This window comes from Poecilia mexicana, unplaced genomic scaffold, assembly GCF_051168715.1.
Source record: "Poecilia mexicana isolate PSO_F unplaced genomic scaffold, ASM5116871v1 scaffold_21, whole genome shotgun sequence".
Taxonomy (NCBI): Eukaryota; Metazoa; Chordata; class Actinopteri; order Cyprinodontiformes; family Poeciliidae; genus Poecilia; species Poecilia mexicana.
Window position 1 is genome coordinate 8,586,796 of NW_028263390.1, and position 19,877 is coordinate 8,606,672.

A 19,877-nucleotide genomic window follows, 5' to 3' on the forward strand; every position below is an offset into this window, starting at 1 on the left:
AAGTCGCAAAACAAGGGGTATGTTTGTCACTTCTTCTGGCAACCAACTGCTCTGACAAAAAAAACAACAACAAAAAGGACAGGAAATTCTTGTGTCTGGTGATCCTACTTTAAATAACAACAACAAAAAAAAACAGACGGTGGAGAAAAAGCGACGGCGGTTTCGTGAGAGATAACCGGGCCAATGTCTCATTTGTGTGACTATCTCGGGCGAACAAGCTCCGTCCTTCAAGCCGGACACATGCGGAGTAGCGCTTTGCTTTCGGCCAAGCTTCACATCGACAGCTGCAGAGCAAACACAACAAAAGCAAACAGAGCAGCAGAGAGAGACACAAAGCAAGCATTCCTGAACAGGAATCCATAGACTTTTTTTTGTGTCTTTGGGAAGTTTTTTTTTTTTTTTTTACGAGATGGAATCACATAAACAAAACAAAACACACACACAAACAAACAAAAAAACACTTTATAGGATTTCACCTGTTCTTCTGTTGACTCTCAGATCTAAGTGCCAACAATCAGCTTTGCTAAAAAAAAAAACTTTCCTGGCTTTCATTCCACCTTCTTTCTTAAGATCGCATTTTCACAAGCAACTTTATTCCTTATTTTTGAATGCCATGGGTGACACATGACGCTCCAAGCGGGCGGTATCAAGTGTTAAGCAGGCAGGGGGAAAGCAAAGACTGAATGGCTTTTGAAATAGTATAGCCCGACTTCAGATCTGTGCCTCAGGATTAGTGGTTTACTCAGAGGCGAAGCGGCAGGACGGTGATGAATAAACTTCATCATCATAATCATGTGATTTCCTCTCGGCTGTGCGTGCGTTTTTGGCGGCGACCCTCTCTTAGTAATGAAGTCTGTAGAAAAGAAAACACGAGAACCGCTGCAAGAGTCTGCCACCCCGGATTGGACTGCACTGGACGAAGTGATACTCGGAGACCTTTTGACGGGAGCACGCTTTACCTCGCAATCACTACTCGGAAACTAGAGCTCTCATCATTTATTCACAACAAATGACTCACAGGAGCAGAAAGGAAACAAGCCGAGGCTCACTTCTCTTCGGTTTGTCCTTCTTTCAACTATCGCAACGCCCTAAGCTCTCATTTCCTCTTTTATGAGCTCAATCTTTTTCAGACGGGAAATATTGTTTTTTTTTTTTTTTTTGGTAATGCAAAAGTAGCAACCGGTCATTGAAAAGGCACCACTTCCATATTGATCTGGATATATATTTCTTTTATTATTTCAACAGCATAGCATAAGAAAAAAAAAGGTACTAGGGGGGAAAGAATTAAACAGCAATATGGTTTTAAACTTTTAACAGAATTGACTGCAGGACTTCAAACGGGCTGGTGATGTTTAAAACAAACAAAAAAAAAAGAAAAAGAAAAAAAGGTAAAGAAGCACCTGTTTTGGAGGCGAGTGGGGGGGTTGGGAACTTTGTAAACCTCGCTGGAGTCCAAAAGTCAGTTCAAGAAAATCCAAAAAAAAAAAAAAAAAAAAAAAAAAAAGTATGCACTACCAGCAAGTTGCTCAACCCCCCTCCCTTCTCCCATTCAAAGTGCAAACTCAGCGGCTGAGAATACCCTTTGCCATTGCGACTGTCTCAGTTTCGGGGAGGACGGGGAGTGGGAGGGGGGGCACACCTGGGACCCTGGTCCGGCCTAAGGCAGCTGAAAACTACAAAACACTCAATGGAAGCTCTGAGAGAAACGAGAGTGGAGATGACAAGAGACTGGTTGGTAACAGATTCTCACCCTGAAACAACCCCGCCCCCCCAACCCAAAAAAAACTTACATATATATATTTTTTTATATATCCATATCACAGTGTGAATATCCAGCGTCCATGTTGGACATTATCATGAATGGAACCACTGCACAGGAGAGAGGAGCTTCCACATCTCATTCATCCCAGTACAATCAGTTGAACTTTTTAAAAAGGTCCTAATAACACATCCATAGTACACATTCTGACAGAAAACGGAGGCATCCCCCCCACCCCCCAAAAGTGATATGCTGATCTAGGAAATGGTTTCTGGGCTTTTCCCCCCCATCCTTTGGATATGTAGCTGGGTTGTGAGAGTGCAGGATGCAAACTAAGTAGGAGGGGGAGGGGGGGAGGCAGCACCGTTCAGGTGAGTCCCCCTTTAAAAGAAACGATACAATAATGAGGAAACAAAAGCAAAATGCAGTAAAAAGCACAAAAGTAAGATGTGTAGATTAACAGAACTGATTACACAGATTGAGAACTAAAGAAAACTAAAGAAAAACATTTTCTTTTTTATTTTGCTTAATTGAAAATTTGGGATTAAAGTGAAATACTTGTCGTAAAGAAAAATAAACCAATAAGTAAATTACGACTGTCTTCAATACACATTAAGCAAAGAGATCAATGAATTGAATTAATTGCTTCAAATTGCATCCTTGTTTTTTTTATTTTGTTTTTTTTTAAATCCTCTGCTACTTTTTTTTTTTTTGTGTGTGTGTGTGTGTGTCTCGAAACGTCCAAGCTGGTGGGTGGGAGGAAACATTAGGATTTGTAATTTGAGGTAAGCCAGGTCAGGCCCTCGTATAGTCCATCCCCTGTCGTCGCGCACGAGGGCTGAACGTACCAATTCCTATCCCGGATCCGGGTCAGGCCCAGCTTCTCCTGGATCTCGTGGGGCTTCATGGCGTCCGGCAGGTCCTGCTTGTTGGCGAAGATCAGGATGATGGCGTCCCTCATCTCCCGGTCGTTGATGATCCGGTGGAGCTCCTGCCTGGCCTCGTCGATCCGGTCCCTGTCGGCGCAGTCCACCACAAAGATCAGGCCCTGCGTGCCCGTGTAGTAATGTCTCCAGAGGGGCCGGATCTTGTCCTGGCCGCCCACGTCCCACACGTTGAACTTGACGTTCTTGTAGGTGACGGTTTCCACGTTGAACCCCACCGTGGGGATGGTGGTGACCGACTGTCCCAGTTTCAGCTTGTACAGGATGGTGGTTTTCCCGGCAGCGTCAAGTCCAAGCATCAATATTCTCATCTCCTTGTTGCCAAAGATCTTTGACAGCATCTTCCCCATCTTGTTTACTGTGCATAAATACTTTGTTAGAAGAAGAAGGGGAACTCCTAATTAGAGCCAAGCTTGTTTTCAGGACAACAGAGAAGGCCGGGGTTCAACGTGAAGCTACACACGTGACAACAGTGGGTTGACACAAGTGTCAAAAAAATCTGAGAGCTGGCAGCAGCGTTTAGGTCTTTACAGTACAATGAGCTGGATTGAGGTAATCTGGCCTGAGGAATCAGAGGGACTTCATGGGGTGCTTTTGTAGATTTGGGTGGGGATATATTTTCATGATCCACTGCGCTCCGATGTGAGAAGAAAAAACGACATTCCCTTCTTTCAAAGTCGGCTTAGACCACACACTCCCTCCCAAAACCAACAAAAATATGGGTCGACTCTGCTTACAAGATCCTTTTTTCCTCCCAGGTGACCGAGCAGAGTCTGGTTTGAGGAGTTCTTTCAACCTAAGGACAATATAAATCAGGCCCAGGCCAAGCCGGGGGATCCCACTTCCTTCTTGGCCGCCGGCTGTCCACACTTAGCTTATTCCCCCTCGGTGAATTTCGAAGCACGCCGATTTTCTTCGCTAACCGGCGGCGACAATTCAGAGCCTTCCGAGTCCGCTTCAGTACCGGGGTAACCACAGGAGGACCGCTCAAAAGGTCATTGATTCATCCGACTTTCTTCTCTTCCTTCCCCCTGTGACATAGGAGCGGTCCGAAGAAGGGAGGGGTGTTAGTACAGAGGACAACTTTGAATCCGACAAAAAAAGAAAATACTCTCTCTACTGAAACCTAAAAGCTCAACGGAAAACAGATGAAAAAAAAAACTGCAAGAGCGGGATAAATACCTGCGTCTGCGGCGACCATTCCCCAGTCCCCCGGGCCGTTTCTCCCCCACTCTTGCCGCTCTCGATTTGTCTTCCTCCCTCTGTGTCTCCAGCCGTTCAGTCAGGCACAGCGGTGGCGGGGCTGTTACCGGAAAAGGTGCGGACCGAGATCAGCCGCCACTTCCTCTGCAGCGCGCACTCACACACACAGAGCAGTGCTGCGTTCAGGAACACGAGTAAAGCTCCGTCATCTGAAATTATAAAGAAATAACGCTAAGACTATTAGCATGAGCTTAAAAAAAATAAAAATAAAAAATAACATGTCAGACAAGGAACATAGTGGAGCATCCAAAGTAATTTCACTTGGTTTGCTTTCTTGTACTTTATTTGATATAAAACAATGTAAATAATAAAAAAACAGACCTTGGCTAATTTGCCTAGCTTACATGTTGAACACCTTTTGAGTCATAAAGGAATTAATATTTAACTTAATTTAATTGACATGAAATAAAGTAAATTATTTCATATAAAAAACTAAATACAGGTAAGCGTATCTTTGTAAATCTATAAAGTGGTCAATAACTTCAAAAGTAAAATACAATTTGAAATTATCAATAACTATTACAGTGGTGACTTTTAAAAAATATTAAGCTTGAATATTTATGAAATCTTATTGTTATTACAGAACTTAATATGCTATTTTTGTTTTCACTTGTATTCATAATTTCAAATTTATTTGAGCAGGGTCTATAGACCCTAAAGCCAAAGGCTAATTTATTTAGATCAAGTTAATATTATTTGTCAAAATCAATGCATAATTATCTTAGAATAAAATTACAAACATAGACTGAAACAATATTTCAGAATGTGTTAATTCTTTAACATGATAAATAATTTATTATTTACTACTCTTTATCTACTGTACAGTATGTACAGCCATGTGGATATGGGAAATAAATGTTTCCGATTACCCCTAAAGGCGCCGTAGCCATTTCGCATGCGCGCAAGAAAAAAAAGAAAGCGGCAGCTCAGTTGCAAGTCGGCCCATTAGCTCGTGTTGCCGCCATTAGAACGCTCATATCAGACACAATCACCTCCAATGTGACGTGTACTTTTTTTTAGTAAAACTACTAAAATAGTTAATGCGGCACAAGGATTTCAAGATGGGTTTTACATGCGGTTCTTTCCAACATGTCCGATCAGTCATTCAAACAGTTTCCGTTTGATTAGTGCGTGACGTGGAGGCTGTGCATGAAATGGGCGGGGGGTGAGTGAGGGAAACTACAGCGCTGCTGTTCTGTCAAAATGCCAGTGGGGTATGGCAGGCCGTTTTACCGTAAAATCGGTTTCGTCAGACTATCTTTAATTACATTCCAGATGTAAAATGGACACAAATACATTTTCACCATTCTGAATGGTATTTTAAGATATCTTCATTTAAATTGTGCCCACTAAGAAGAAGAATTCAAGATATGGTGTATAAGCACCCATACAGCTGCATGAAAAATTTTGGGTGTCCTGTGATGAAACCGATTTTGAGTTGCTGTAGTTTGCCATAAATGGTGGTCCAGGAAAAATTTACCAGGGGGACAAGAGTGGGACCAGTGTTTTTTTTAATGGGAGGTTCAGAACAAAAGAATGCAACAAACAAAAAAATTAAACAAAACAGGACAATATAGCATGGTTTAATCAGACGACCTCTGAAGCTGCAGGTTTCTATGTTTAAACTACAACATAAACGTTCAGTAATTTATATAATCATGGTTTCATTTGATCAACCGGAGTAAAATATTTATTCAGTCTTTAATGGCAACTTTGCACGTGATGTCAACTAAGAACAAAACAACAAATAAACATAAATGAAAGGTACTCACAGACCTGACATTTTACATCTATACAAGGATATGAAGAGCTAAAAATGCTACTCTTAACCCAGTCCCTAAGCAGTTGTTAGGTCTGTGAAAAGCATCTGAATTAATTTTTTAAAGTAAAAAATGTAAATCAAGATGTATATATTCTGTTAATCTTTACATGTTTTGTTTTTCAATATGCACAGATTATCTCAAGTTCTCTCCAAATAAATCAATCAATCAATCACATAAGCAAATGTGATTTAACACACATTTAGTTATTCAGTTGCTAATATTGCTTTCTTGTGAACTAATGGTTCAGTTCTTCAGGTAGGTTGCTCAGTAGCAGTTCAGACAGTCACAAACGTTTCCCAATATCGTGATAGCAGGAATAAGGAAAAACATAACTCAGAATAACAAGCACAGGTTTCCTGCCAACAAATATGGCAGATAATATTAAACAACCAGCGTCCATGTAACTCCAGTAGTTAGTTTGGGCTTGTTTTCCTCTCTTATTTTTATTTATTTATTTATTTATTTATTTATTTACTTGTTTGTTTTAATATAATAGATGTACTTACATTTTAATATCATTGGATACATTTTTGTCTTAGTGTAAATAAAGTTTGTTTTAAAAAAAAAAAAAGTCTTTGCCCCTGCGTTTTTCCCTGGTAACCCCGTTCAGCGTGTCTCCATGGTGTTCTGAGCAGGCATGCGCACTCTGGGTCTGTTCTTCCCCCCAAGTTGATAGGTATGGTGGATGACGCGCGTCTGTCGGTTGTTCGGTTATAACTTTTGAGAGTAATTACCGTTTGAGAGGATTGACTTCAGTGACTTGGGAGCTGCAGGTGAGATTTTCAACCACGACATTCATCCTACTTTGCAATCAATGACTACGATTAGACATTGTGCTAATGCTAGCCACGCTGGTGGAGACGATAACCGGCTAGCCAGTCTGGTGTGTAGTACCAACTGGGGACGAAATCAAAAAGGAAGATTTATAGTTGCGTTGCTTTGTTATCTCGGTATTTCAGACCAGTTATTAGAGAGGGTATTTGATTATGTATAAAAGCAAATATGGAAACAACGCAATCGGGAAAAAATGTCTCTATGCTATTGCTAGCTAGTTAGCTTAACATTCGCGTCAAGTAGACAGGCTTAGAGGCCCAATTTATCGCTGAACTTTGAGCAAGCGATCACCCGGATGAGACATCGCCTCATTTCAGCAAACCCTCTGTCATAACGCTGGTATCTTTCCTCTTTTTTTTTTTAAACTTGAAGTTTTTTTTTATTTTTTATTTTTATTGGGCATGTTATGAAGCTAACACATCTCCGCTATTATTTTTAGCAGGTCAGCTTGAACCTTGTATCGAAATTGAATTTAGGACTAGGAAGTATCTTGTTGCACCACCAGCTGGCGCTTGTCACCTGTCTGCATGGGGTTTATTTTCGGCGCCCAGTCATTTAAAAGTACAGTAATCCATCTTAATGTAAACGTTGAGCTAAATTGAAGCTTAATGTTGCTTTAGATGTAAAGAATGGGTGCTGGAATTCAATTTAGGTTTTTGTTCACCTGGTGGAAAGACGCCATCAGTTGAGTTCTGGGAAATATGCTTTGGCTGCTTCAAACTACTTTTCTTGATCAATAATTAGGAATGTGTAATTATTTTCTATTAAGAGCCTATCCTCTGACTTTGTGCTTATAGCATTTAATTTAAAAGAAAATTGGAATTCACTTCTTTTTTTTTTTTTTTTTTTACTTGGTTTAGCTTGTAAAATTAAAGGTGCATCCCGTTTTTTTTTTACTACTCATAAAATAACCAAAATGTTTTTCTTTTCCCCCAACAGGTCTGTGATTCTAAAGGTGCCACTTTTACTGGAATGCTGGACACTGAGTCCACAGCCATGGAGAGTAATGGGAACGAATTTCTTCCTGACCTTCCTGCTCAGGCAGCGGACTGGTCCTTGGAGCAAGTTCCTCCACAGCCGGCCGCCAGCGTAGCGCCGGAGGGCTCCAATTCTTCTCAGGGCGATCTGACGCAAGAGCAGCAGCCGAGCCAACAAACGAACTCCTCCGAGTTGGGATCCGTGGAGAAGGCTGTGGAGCAGTTTCAGCTCGCCAGCGCGTCTCTTTTCCAAGAAGAGCATCCTCCTCCGCCGCCACCGCCCCCTCCGCCGCCACCTGCAGAGGATCCAGACCAACCGCTGCAATTTGCTACTGAGCCTCAGCCAGAGGCTTTTGTGCCAGATGGAAGTCAAGGTAACTAATAATAGCTAATCTAAGTTTAACATCCTTGGGTATTTAGTAAGGCAGCAAGCCTAGGATCAAATGAAAAGACTGTACTGAATGTTCTGTTTTTCTGTTATTATTTTGTAACTTTTTTACAAATCTTTTGTAGATGGTACAGAAGCCACACAGATGGAGGATGGCATGGAGCTGGAAGAACCAGCCCGAGACGGTTCACAGGAAATTTCTCTTCCAACAGAACCAACCCCACCCTCAGAGTTTGAAAAGCTTTTTAAGATCTGTGAAGACAGCCCAGAGGACTTCAACGCCTGGGTTTCACTGCTGCAGTATGTCGAGCAAGAAGTAAGAAAACATACTTGAAATACGGCAACTCGCCTCCGTCGCGCTTGTATGCAATGCCTGAGGTTTTCATTTAGAAACTGAGTTGTAATCTGTGTTTCCATTGTGTGTCTTTTGCAGAATCTTCTTCTCCCTGCAAGGAAATCGTTTGACGTCTTTTTCCTGCGTTATCCCTACTGCTATGGCTACTGGAAGAAATATGCAGACATGGAGAAAAAACACGGCAACCTACAGGTTTCAGAAGAGGTACAAGTTCCTCTGAGACTCTTTTTTTAATGTTTTTTTTTTCCATAGGCACCAAAATGAGGTCAGCAGAAAGAAACAAAAATAAATCAGAGTCCAGTGCAGTCCTTTAGGTATTTATAGTGGAGTGTTTTTGTTAATATGGTTCATTAATAAGAAAGAAGGGGGGTGGAGCGGAAGCATTATGTAATAAGGAGAAAAAAAAATACTTTTTTTTTTCTTGATGATTTTATAGTTTGAGGGGAAGCTACATAGGGAAAGCAGTATTATCACAGTTTGCATTATGACGTCTCTCCACCCCAGCATGCCGTTATGCCATGCATGTTGTAGATGTTTAACTGAAACACCCATTTGCATTGGACTAATAATTATCCTGGCTGTGACATGAATGAGCTCTTTGAGGTAACTGATTACTTTAAATTAAAGTGTCCAGAAGTGGGAACAAACCTGAAACGTGCTGGACAATACCTCGAATTCCAGAGTTGGGGAAAACGGTCGCGTAATAAAAACAAACTCTTGAACTTTGTGGTTGGACTTGAATCTTTGTCTGGTTGAGCGCGCCAAAGCGTTCAGCTTTTACAGAGAATCATAAAACCGTTTCAGCTTCTAACCAACGACTTTCAAACACTCTCCTACCAAGGTGTACAGAAGAGGCTTGCAGGCTATTCCTCTTAGTGTGGACCTTTGGCTTCACTACCTCACCTTTATCAAAGAGAACTCGGACCCCAACGATCCAGAGACGGAGGGACGAATCCGAGCGTGAGTGCAGCGTTCGTTGCCTAAACGTGACCTACTTAAAACCCACGACTTTGACAATAAACATCCCTTCTTTTCCTTGTTTTTATTTTTATAGTTCATACGAACACGCAGTGCTCGCAGCAGGCACAGATTTCCGATCTGACCGCCTTTGGGAATCCTACATAAGCTGGGAGACGGAGCAGCAGAAGCTGGCTAACGTCACCACCATCTACGATCGCGTCTTAGGCATACCGACGCAGTTGTACTCCCAGCACTTTCAGAGGTACACAGGAGGACGAGCAGTTAATTTTTATTATTTCATGTTTTTTTGTTTTTTTTTGTTAAACTACTTCAGTCACGCCTCTGAGACTGAATGACATTTTGGTTTTCGTTTGCTCAGGTTCAAAGATCACGTGCAGGGCAACCACCCCAAATACTTTTTGTCAGAAGAGGAGTTTGTTCAGCTCAGACTCGAGCTCTCTAAGTCCAGCCTGTCTGGAATGGTCGGCGAAGACGGAGAGTCGAACGTTCCTCAGGAGGAGCTGCCACCGGGAACCGAGGACCTCGCCGATCCCGCCAAGGTAAGAACGTCGCCGCCATTCCTGGTAAGGGACAAAACTGACAACATTCCACTTGCAGGTTTAGCAGGAGCATTCCTGTTGTCCATGATAACATAGGGTTAAAAAAACAACAAAAAAAGAAAAAAAAAAGAAAATGCTCAGGTTTGAAGAAGTTTTTCTATGTCACCAGCCAAGCCAGGAGATCCAGTAAGGGACTCGCCCTTAAACTAAAAGGATCAACCGGGGCTCCTTTGAACCCAGCTGTGCAGGGTGCAAACTTTCCTGTCCCCTCTACAGGCTTCTTGTCTCTGGCAACATCATGGTGATGTAAATCCTTGGTTGCAGGACTAGCAGTATTCAACAAGTGGACAATGTTGTGCTGGAGAGAAGCCATAAAAGTGCTGATCTGGTTCTTGGTGTGTTGTCTTTTTCTTTTTGTAGAGGGTGACAGAAATTGAAAACATGCGCCACAAAGTGATCGAGGTTCGGCAGGAAGTGTTCAACCACAACGAGCATGAAGTCAGCAAGCGCTGGTCCTTTGAAGAAGGGGTAAGTTTTTTTCTTCTTCTTCTTCTTTTTTTCTTTTCCTCCCTCCATGTTCGCTCGTGAAAGCGGCATTTTCCTGAACGATTTCTCCCTTTGTCAGATTAAGCGACCCTACTTCCACGTCAAAGCGTTGGAGAGAACGCAGCTAAACAACTGGAAGGAGTACCTGGACTTCGAAATCGAGAACGGGACCCCGGAGCGGGTGGTGGTCCTCTTTGAGCGATGCCTCATCGCGTGCGCCCTCTACGAGGAGTTCTGGATCAAGGTATTTTTGTTGGGCTTGAACTCGCGATGCGTTGCTGCTGCCTCCCTGCACTTCCCCATCAACGTTGATAATCACATCATCGACTCAGTTTAAAAAAAGAAAAGAAAAACAACAAGAAAAAAAACAAAACAAAGAAACGTCCTGCACTCTCTTTGCGTGTAACGTTGATATGTGACTGTATCTGTTGTATTAGGGGATGGCCAGCTTGCCACACAAGATATGACTGCAGCATTTGCCAACTACTACGTTGCATCTTCTTCGTCTCCCACTACCTTACAGAAACTTATCTAATTGGTTCCATGAAGGTGCTGATGGGTTTACACAGAAAATTTCTCAAAACGATCTTGTCTATGAAGCAATTCACTGAGTGTACGAACTGTATTTACAGGTTAAAAATGTTCTGTTTCTCTTGCCTTTCTTCTTTTCTTCTTCTTTTTTTTTTCCTCTGTCCTCTTGCCTTTCTCCCAACTTGCTTTCCTTTTTTTCCATTCTAAAGTATGCTAAGTATCTAGAAGGCTTCAGCACTGACGGTGCAAGACATGTGTACAAGAAGGCGTGCTCCATACACCTGCCCAAGAAACCTGCCATCCACCTTCTGTGGGCAGCATTTGAGGAGCAGCAAGGTAAAAACATAAATTCAGCAAGCCGGTCGATTTAACTTTATAGAATGTAGTATTAGCACAGTCCACAGACTTTTTAACGGGGTTATGGCCTGAGCCTGACATTGGGCAGCTTTATCCGTTCTAAAACTGTCTTCATTAAGTTTTAGAAGATTTGGCGGCATTCGTGCCGTTATTTCCATTGAAGAAAGAAGGCATTTCAAAGAAGTACCGGCACCATCCATGTGTTCATCGTCATCCACATAGCCATGAAATGTGAAGCTGCGCTTTTTAAAAGTAGAACCCAAAGGGAGCACATGGCAGGCAGAAAAGGAGAGGTCCAAGAATTGATCCCTGAGGGACACCACAAGAGAAATGAGAACTTGAACGTAGTCTAACTCAGACCATTCTGTCCCTCTGAAATAAGATTAAACCTACTCCAACTTCATGTCGGCGTCGGTCTAATTTGGCCTCAGGATTAGAGAAATACCAGAATAAAGGGGTCCAATGTCATGCAGGTTTAAGTAATGTATGTCATTAGGAATTCAAAGGGTCAAAGTGAAACGACATTTAAAGTAATGGGATGTGAGTAAACGATCTCGGGTCAAAGTATCACTCTCGTCGTTGTCCAGGCAACGTGGAAGAGGCTCGCGGGATCCTGAAGGCCTTGGAGGAAACGATCCCGAATTTGGCCATGGTCCGTCTCCGCAGGGTCAGCCTGGAGCGTCGCCGTGGCAACTTGGACGAAGCAGAGGCCCTGTTGAAGGAGGGAATGGAGACCGCAAATAACGAAATGGAGTCGTCGTTCTACGCCGTGAAGCTGGCGAGACACCTGGTGAAGGTGCAGAGAAGTCTGAGCAAAGCGAAGAAGGTCCTTCTTGATGCCATTGAGAAAGACCAGGTGAGGATCTGTCGATACTGGACGACGCAGTGAATACAGACGTTACGTTTTTTTGTTTTCTTGGTTGAACGTTTCCTCTTTCAGGACGTCACTCGCTCTATCAGTTGTGTGTAATATATGTATGCATGTCTGCCTTTGCAGACCAGTTCGAGACTATACCTGAACCTGCTGGAGCTGGAATTCAGTGGCGATGTGATGCAGAACCAGGCGGAGATCTTGGCTTGCTTTGACCGGGCCCTAAGGAGCCCGTTGTCCCTGGACTCTCGCATCATTTTCTCCCAGCGCAAAGTTGAATTCTTAGAAGACTTTGGCAGTGACATCAACGCGTAAGTGAAACGGGAGTTAACGTGTAGACGTTTACCGACATGTTAAGCTTTCCGTCTCACCGACGTTCCTTTAATCCCATACTTAGGCTTGTGGCTGCGTACGAGGAACAACAGAAACTACAGAAGGAAAGCGACTCTTTAAAGAGAACGGCTGAGAACGGATATGACAGGTGGGCGAGGAAACGGCACATTAGCGCACTGTGTTGTTCTCAAACACCAAGCATTGTTTAACCGCTAAAGCTAAATGGTCTTCAAACCAGAATTGTCTCATTCAAACCTTCTTCTCCAGCTCTCAAGAACCTGACGCCAAAAGGCAGAGACTAGACGATCCTTCCGCAGTTGCAGCAAACGCGATGACGGACATGCAGGCAAACAGCTCTGCATACAACTACAACTGGTACCAGGTAGGTTTGAGTAGAATGCCTTGTTGGCTTATCCACTCCCCCCAAAACAAATGAAGTTGTTAATGGGTTTCTGTTTCTTTATCAGCAACAGTATGGCGGCTGGGGACAAAATTCCTGGGGACAGTACAACCAGTATGCCCAGTACAACCAATACTACCCTCCTCCTCCTACATGATGCACTTGAAGATGGAGTTGCATTTTTTTCCCCTGACTTTAAACCTTGGAGCAGAGCAAATTACCTGGGTGTTAAGATTTTAATTCAGCCACACACTGAGCAGGATAACCTTTATTTTCTTCTTCTTCTTCCACTACTGCTGTTTACTCTGTGCTAATTGAATTTCATGTTACATCCCTGTGTAAGAACAAATTTGGTTCTCAAATTTGGTAGGAATGTAAGAATTTGGTTTTAAAACAGCAATTGCTAGAGATGTTGTCAAAGCAATATTGTTTTGATGAAATAAATGTTGAAGGCAAATTGACTTTTTTTTGTGTCCTGTATAAGACAAAAGCGTTTTAATTTTTTAGATCGACTGACTTAGTTTGGTTTTTCTTTGTGTTCTGGCTTTAAGGTTGCTAGAGAAGCATTTCTGTATGTTTCTTGAGTCATGTTTCTTCTTTCCAGACTTGTAAAAATGTCATGATAGTTTCCATGAAGAGCTCCCCGTTTTCTTTGTTTGTTTTTTTATTATTATTTTGACCTGATTTCCTAATAAAGAAATTGATATCCTGAAGGCTTACTGTTTCATGGCAAGAAGTAATCAGTTTAGCACTCATGATATAACCTTATCACGAACTGTTTACAATACACCCACATCGCCACTCAGTCCTCCAGTCAAGCATGTTTCTCTATGGAAGTAAAGTTTGAGTTCCTTATTAGCTGGAGTATACATAAGCCGGTAATCATTTTAATGTCGGAAAAATATTTCATTCGTGAAGTCACGTGATGAATGATCAAATTAAAAATAAACAGCTCACCTCCAAGCATAGTTCAATTGTACTCCTAATTATCACTTAGATTGAATTATTGCTCAGTACACGATAAAAACTTACAGTTTACAACTAATTTTGACTTAAGAGCTTGCGGTATTTTTTTTTATAATACAGATATTTCGTAAATAAAATACAAGATACCTGTTAAATTAGATATCTATAAATTTTTCAGTATTGGTTTCAAGTTATTTTACTTTTCTCTCCGCTGAGTATCCTGGGCGTAACAGTTACATCCGCTAAACCTTACGTAAATCTGCACATGCGCTGTTCTGCCCCTCAGACATTCCTTTTTATGCTTAGCGTGGAACGACTAGCATCAAACGAGGTGAGTCGCCTTCGTTTTCTGACATTATTTCTTGTTATGAAGTGTCCAGTGACATATTCCTTTGCAAATTTAGCATTATAATCAATAGCCACAGTGTGTCGTGGATAGTTTTATTTCTTTCGAATCTGTATTTAACATATTTTAGACCGACTTCTCTCAAACGCATGCACCATGTGGCTAAGCTAAGCTAGCATAGAGCTTGCTAGCATATAAATATCTCTTAATTTAGTTACTTGGTGTTTCTCAGAGTGTGTATTTTACCCTCTATAAAGAAAAAACCCGAATGTGGAGGTTTAGTGATGTGGTCAAATTGATGCTTGTTTCCGTTATTGGATAAAACGCCACGGCAGTAGCAGTTTCCGATCGAAAGGCCGACATGTTGATTTTCAAATACTGTGCTAAAGCTGAAACAAAGTTCTTGTGTCGCAGATTAGCCTTGAGTTGCACCAAAAAGCTACGTTGATAGCTTGAAATTATACTAACTCAACTGTTGTTTTAAGATTGAATTTAGTTTTATGCAGCATCAAAAAAAATATTGTAAATAAGAATTGTTATAACAGCTGTTTGTAAGAAAGTGAAACAAAAAAACAAACTGTTTCTTGTGTAATGATATTAAAATGGCTTTACAGACGGTACAAAGATCATGTTATGCTGTTAAGGATTAAGCTATGGAATCTTTAAATCTGAAAATCGGGGGCAAGTTATGTGTCAATTAAAAAAAAAATCATATTGTGGCCCTAGAGTGTTTATCTCAAACTATTATAATTTTTAAGCAGCAGAGATTTCTATTATCAGCAACATTCTGTGTTAAGATGTTTATATTTCAGCTATAATAAATATCGACTGACTCCTTTATTCAGCAGAAACCTCTAATATTATAGAAAGTGCATATTTTCACCATTAAAACAGAACATTAGTATGTAACAATGAATTCAATTTGAATTGCTTCCTGAAACAGTCTTTGTAATGAAGTTTTTTTTCAAATCTATTAAACAGTGATAACTGTTTTAGAATTGACCAACTTACCTCATCATTCTTTTAGCTGTATTGATATGGACACATTTTCTGGGATTAGTAAAGCATTTACTCATAAATAAACTGAGTTTTGGATTATAGGTACAGTTTAAAAAAAAAAATTGTTTCTTAAAATCAAATCTATTCTTCTGATAAAGGCTTTTCCAGAGCTAACATTTAATACGCCTTGTGTTGGTCACAGGAAGTAATATGTAGTGAATTTAATTTTACTTGATGAAACAGAAACCTTAACCCACAATAGCAAATATAAAATGGTTTGAGGGGATGGCACAATCAGGAGGTTGATTGCAAATGCCAGTAATATGATAATTACTTAACCTTTTGGCTTTCTTCCCCTCTCCCAGAGTAAAGATGCAGCTCTTCTTGCGTGGCCAGAACACTCACACCCTTGAGGTGACCGGACAGGAGACTGTTGGCCAGATCAAGGTACATTAAAAAGAACAATCAGTACAATTACAAGCTGAAATTTGTAAGGTTCCAGAATGATTGGTTTGGAACTGAGCTCTTTTTTTTTTTTTTTTGTATGAACAGTATTTTAAAGATGTGTTGACTCTGGTTGTTTTCCAGGCCCATGTCCAGGCTCTGGAAGGACTCCTGGTTGAGGACCAGGTGCTGCTGCTCGCTGGCTGCCCACTGGAGAATGATGCCTCCCTGGCAACCTGTGGCGTGACTGAGCACTGCACCCTGGAGGTGGCTGGCAGGCTGCTCGGAGGTCAGTACATTATTGCCAGACATTTTCTTGCTTCATGAAAGCATGACTTCAAATATTGAACCACAGTACAGGTTTTAAAAATCATATGGAGTTGTAATACTGTAATATTTGGCTTTTTGTTTAAATTCAACTGTAGTTTGACACATTGACTTTAAGGCAATTTAAAATTGCATTCTTGTAGTTGTTGATGCAATCACAGTATAATGTTGACTCATGAGTGTGTTTCTTCCAGGTAAGGTGCACGGTTCTCTTGCCCGTGCTGGAAAAGTAAGGGGACAGACTCCCAAGGTAAAGTATCCCGTATTCTTTTCTCTTTGTTGCAGAAGTAACTGTGCAATCAATCGTTTGTCAAAAATTATCTCAACTGAGGCATTTTTGTTCTTTTTTTCCAGGTTGACAAGCAGGAGAAGAAGAAAAAGAAGACCGGCCGTGCCAAGCGCCGCATCCAGTACAACAGGCGCTTTGTGAACGTTGTGCCCACCTTCGGAAAGAAGAAGGGACCCAACGCCAACTCCTAATTGCTTCAATGCCCTAATGGAGAAGTAACACCATCAACTGTAGAGTCATCAGTTTTTACCAAGTTGAAAGTTGTCTTGTACAGAATAAAGGATATTTGACTTGGCTTTATCTAGTAATGTCTTTAGTTACACAAACTTGAGTCTCCAGCAAACCAGCTGCTCTTCACAGGGTTTCTTTGTGGTACTAGATGAAAGTTTTCCATTGTTCTCTCTGTACAGCCGTTTCTGTTTATGGTAACTTTAAAAGTAATAATGTGGTAGTATCCATTTTACTTCTTTATGGCATTATTTTACATTCTAGATGAAGAATTAGGGTTTTACTACAATGGAAACAAACATTCATCTGGAGGAATTAATCACTGAGCATCAAGACGTTTTGCTGTAAATCCTCAAATATATTCTACTCTTGAACCAGATTTTTCTTCAGGTAATTAAAATCAATATATCCTCGGTGGCTACCGTCCACTAACTGATCCATGATGAGTGCATAGCGAGATTCAGCTTGAAGGGTAGGAGTTCATAAATTAGTTTAAACTTGTCACTAAAAAAAAGCTTTGTGTGGAAAAGCCTTGAAGATAAAGTAATATTGCCATTAATTCATTTGCATATGGCGCTAAAAGAAAACGCATATTTAACTGCCCTAAAAAGTTGGATTAAACTTGAAATGGTGAATTATGTGTGGAACAAGTGACATACGTTAACTGGCACAGACAAAACAGTTTCCACTGTGATACTATTTTTAGTGTAGCACAAAATTAAATTGTTTGCAAATCGTGGAAAACTGGGTGATCATTATGTGATCTTACTTTTCAAAGATGGGGTTTGCATCTTCATATTCATTTAGCAGAACTACTCAATTATTTTGGTGAGAGCACTAAGGTTTGTCCTTTTTAACCTGAAAACAATTCGGTAACCTCTGAAATAAAAACCACAGAGTTCAATGAAACGGGTTTATTACTCATTATGTACATGCAAAAAAAAAAAAAAAAAAACAGAACTCGATCCACCTCTTAAAATAAACACTGAAAAATCATCTGTTTTCCATTTGGTGTTTGAAACTGCCAGCAACTATTTGTACTTAAAGTAAACTGACAAATGCAGTCCGAAGACGGTGTAAACTTAAAATCTTTACGGGGGACGGGAAGAAACAGACATTTCGTGCATGTTGGGAAATATTCAATCCACGGACACCAACTCCACCTCAAAAATCAGCTTTGCATTAGGTGGAATTCTGATGGAGCAGGAATTAAGGAAATATTTGCATATCACCAACAGCACAAACTCATGCCCAAATGTGTCAACACAAAGCCTGTTCTGTCAAAACCCGAGTGCCACGTCACCTTCCAGATGAAGAGAAAAGGATACTTGGAATCTGGAACGCCCTTTTTTCCATAAGCCCATTCGGGTTCGATCTCCAGCCGAGCCGTCTCGCCCTTGCTCATCGTCAGCAGGGCCTCATCCCACTGGGGTGAGAACAGAAATAATCACATCCATGTTCTCCAAAGCGACCCGAGATCACAAGTATACATGCAGGCTAAACTGTGTAAATACACTTCCAATATTATCTGGATAAATATCAATTTTCCAGTTGCAAAGGAGCCAAATTTGACCAGATCAGAACTGATCCTTAAGCTTTAACTCATTACAAAACCAGTTCTGATGTGTGGGATCACTGGTGTCATTTTTTTATCCATCCAACTGTTCTGAGGTAAAGATAAAAAAAGAAAAATGATGGAAGTCGTTATTTTTCCATTACCCTCCCAACTTCTGCAAAGCACCACTACCACTAGCAGCAAAATGGTCCCTCAGCATGATGGTGCCACCACTGTGCTTCACACTTCTTAGATCTGAAAGCCTCAACCTTTTACAACCAAAGCTGTACAGCTAATTGTCTCATTCACTGGCTTGTTCAGTTGGACTTTCGGAGCAGGTGTTTTGTTTCTTCTTGGTTGCCAAAATTAATGCATTTGTCAACATGATGAGTAAGTGCAAACCTTCGGAGCTGTAAATACAAAAGGTAATAATGACATACCCCTCTGATGACTTTGCCCAGGCCCACTTTAAAACTCAGAGGTTTGGTTTGCTTCTTCTTTTTTGCACCTGCAGATGGACGAAAGTGTCGGTTTAAAATTCTTTATTGGACTTTGGTGATATTAGAGCACTAATTGGGCGCTTCTCAGCCAGCTTCTACATGTGGATGCAGTCATACCTGCGGGGATATTCGTGTCAAAGACTGTCCCGTCTTCCAGGCTGCCAGTGTACCAGCAGCTCACAGTGTCGCCCTTCTTTGGGAAGTTGGTCTTATCTCCTTTCTTCAGCACCGCTTTGGTATATTTTGGTGGACCCTGAAACAAGCAGTGATGTCTTAAAGGTGCTTTAAACCAGGTAGGAGGAATAAATATATATATATATATAAACCATGAGTTGAGCACCTCGTCCACAACTTCTGCTTTGACTTCTTTGGGCTTCTCCTCAACCTTCACAGCTTTAACCTGCTCGGTTACGTCCTCCACTGGATCCGTGCCTTTAAACCTCTGCACGCGCGCGCACACACACACACACACACACACACACGCACGCACACGCACACACACACACACACACAGTAAAAAGTAAAACCTTTTAACAAAGCCAGCTGAGGATGCAGAATTAGCAACATGAAAAAGTTCACTGTTTCCACCACTTACTTTGCTCTCGAAGAGCTGGTTGTACGCAATAACCAGCTGCTCTTTCTTTGCAGTTTTGGCCACATTTTTAATGTTTCCCAACAGTTTGTGCTCATTGAGGAACTGAAAGACAACACGCACCACAGAGGAGAATGTCAGCACACTTTGCGTTACTTCATGGCGTGTTTTGGACGCTAACATGTTTCTCATGCTGCTCCCCCTATGCTAACTCTGCAGCATGCTTGCAGAGCAACGTGGGGGAATTACAAAGAAGCTATTCTGACCGAAACCGAGGCAACGCCAAAGTGGCAACCCTACCGAGTGGGCCGCATTGTCCTGGAGGAACTTTATTATGTCTTTTTTAGGCAAATCATCACTTTTGAGCTGCTCATCGCTCCACTCCCGTGCTGGCTCCGCCATTTTGAGAGGCGAACTGGTGAACTCTGAACTCTGGGGGATGCCTTTCCGTATTGCCCCTTAGAATCCGCACCAGAACACGTTTATATTTAATACACCTCTCGGTGATTGTGTTTCAGTTCACGTCCAATAAAATGTTAACTAAACTAGGGGTATAACATATATAAGATATATGGGTAAGTCTACGTAGTTAGGTTTGCAACTCAAAGGCTGTAAAAATGTTTATAATCTTACCTTTTATTAATTTTTCATAATTCATGGTATAACAATTTACTAAAATATATCATTGTCTTAGATTAGAATTTATTTGATATGTCAAATATTATATTGC

General features: G+C 41.2%; 4 protein-coding genes across 4 annotated transcripts; 2 read left to right on the top strand and 2 right to left on the bottom strand.

Moving 5' to 3' along the window:
• Positions 1 to 1,140: 1,140 nt before the first annotated feature.
• arf6a (ARF GTPase 6a) lies at positions 1,141 to 4,018 on the bottom strand. Its single transcript, XM_014991805.2, has 2 exons — positions 3,886 to 4,018; positions 1,141 to 3,734 (listed from the first exon to the last, which is right to left on the bottom strand). The coding sequence occupies exon 2, from the start codon at positions 3,051 to 3,053 to the stop codon at positions 2,526 to 2,528; it is 528 nt and encodes a 175-aa protein (XP_014847291.1). The 5' UTR covers positions 3,054 to 3,734; positions 3,886 to 4,018; the 3' UTR covers positions 1,141 to 2,525.
• Positions 4,019 to 6,409: 2,391 nt separating this feature from the next.
• prpf39 (PRP39 pre-mRNA processing factor 39 homolog (yeast)) lies at positions 6,410 to 13,614 on the top strand. Its single transcript, XM_014991803.2, has 15 exons — positions 6,410 to 6,562; positions 7,563 to 7,974; positions 8,114 to 8,304; positions 8,422 to 8,547; positions 9,185 to 9,303; positions 9,398 to 9,565; positions 9,683 to 9,863; positions 10,284 to 10,391; positions 10,489 to 10,653; positions 11,150 to 11,276; positions 11,885 to 12,153; positions 12,295 to 12,479; positions 12,566 to 12,649; positions 12,769 to 12,883; positions 12,969 to 13,614. Exons 2-15 carry the CDS (start codon positions 7,596 to 7,598, stop codon positions 13,056 to 13,058), a joined length of 2,307 nt encoding a protein of 768 aa, XP_014847289.2. The 5' UTR covers positions 6,410 to 6,562; positions 7,563 to 7,595; the 3' UTR covers positions 13,059 to 13,614.
• Positions 13,615 to 14,100: 486 nt separating this feature from the next.
• Positions 14,101 to 16,567, top strand: faua (FAU ubiquitin like and ribosomal protein S30 fusion a). The gene is made up of 5 exons (XM_014991807.2): positions 14,101 to 14,198; positions 15,578 to 15,659; positions 15,801 to 15,945; positions 16,178 to 16,233; positions 16,338 to 16,567. The coding sequence occupies exons 2-5, from the start codon at positions 15,585 to 15,587 to the stop codon at positions 16,461 to 16,463; spliced, it is 402 nt and encodes a 133-aa protein (XP_014847293.1). The 5' UTR covers positions 14,101 to 14,198; positions 15,578 to 15,584; the 3' UTR covers positions 16,464 to 16,567.
• An 832-nt stretch (positions 16,568 to 17,399) lies between these two features.
• fkbp3 (FKBP prolyl isomerase 3) lies at positions 17,400 to 19,591 on the bottom strand. The gene is made up of 7 exons (XM_014991804.2): positions 19,448 to 19,591; positions 19,151 to 19,252; positions 18,896 to 18,997; positions 18,673 to 18,808; positions 18,496 to 18,563; positions 17,829 to 17,926; positions 17,400 to 17,694 (listed from the first exon to the last, which is right to left on the bottom strand). The coding sequence occupies exons 1-7, from the start codon at positions 19,547 to 19,549 to the stop codon at positions 17,640 to 17,642; spliced, it is 663 nt and encodes a 220-aa protein (XP_014847290.2). The 5' UTR covers positions 19,550 to 19,591; the 3' UTR covers positions 17,400 to 17,639.
• Between the last annotated feature and the right edge of the window lie 286 nt (positions 19,592 to 19,877).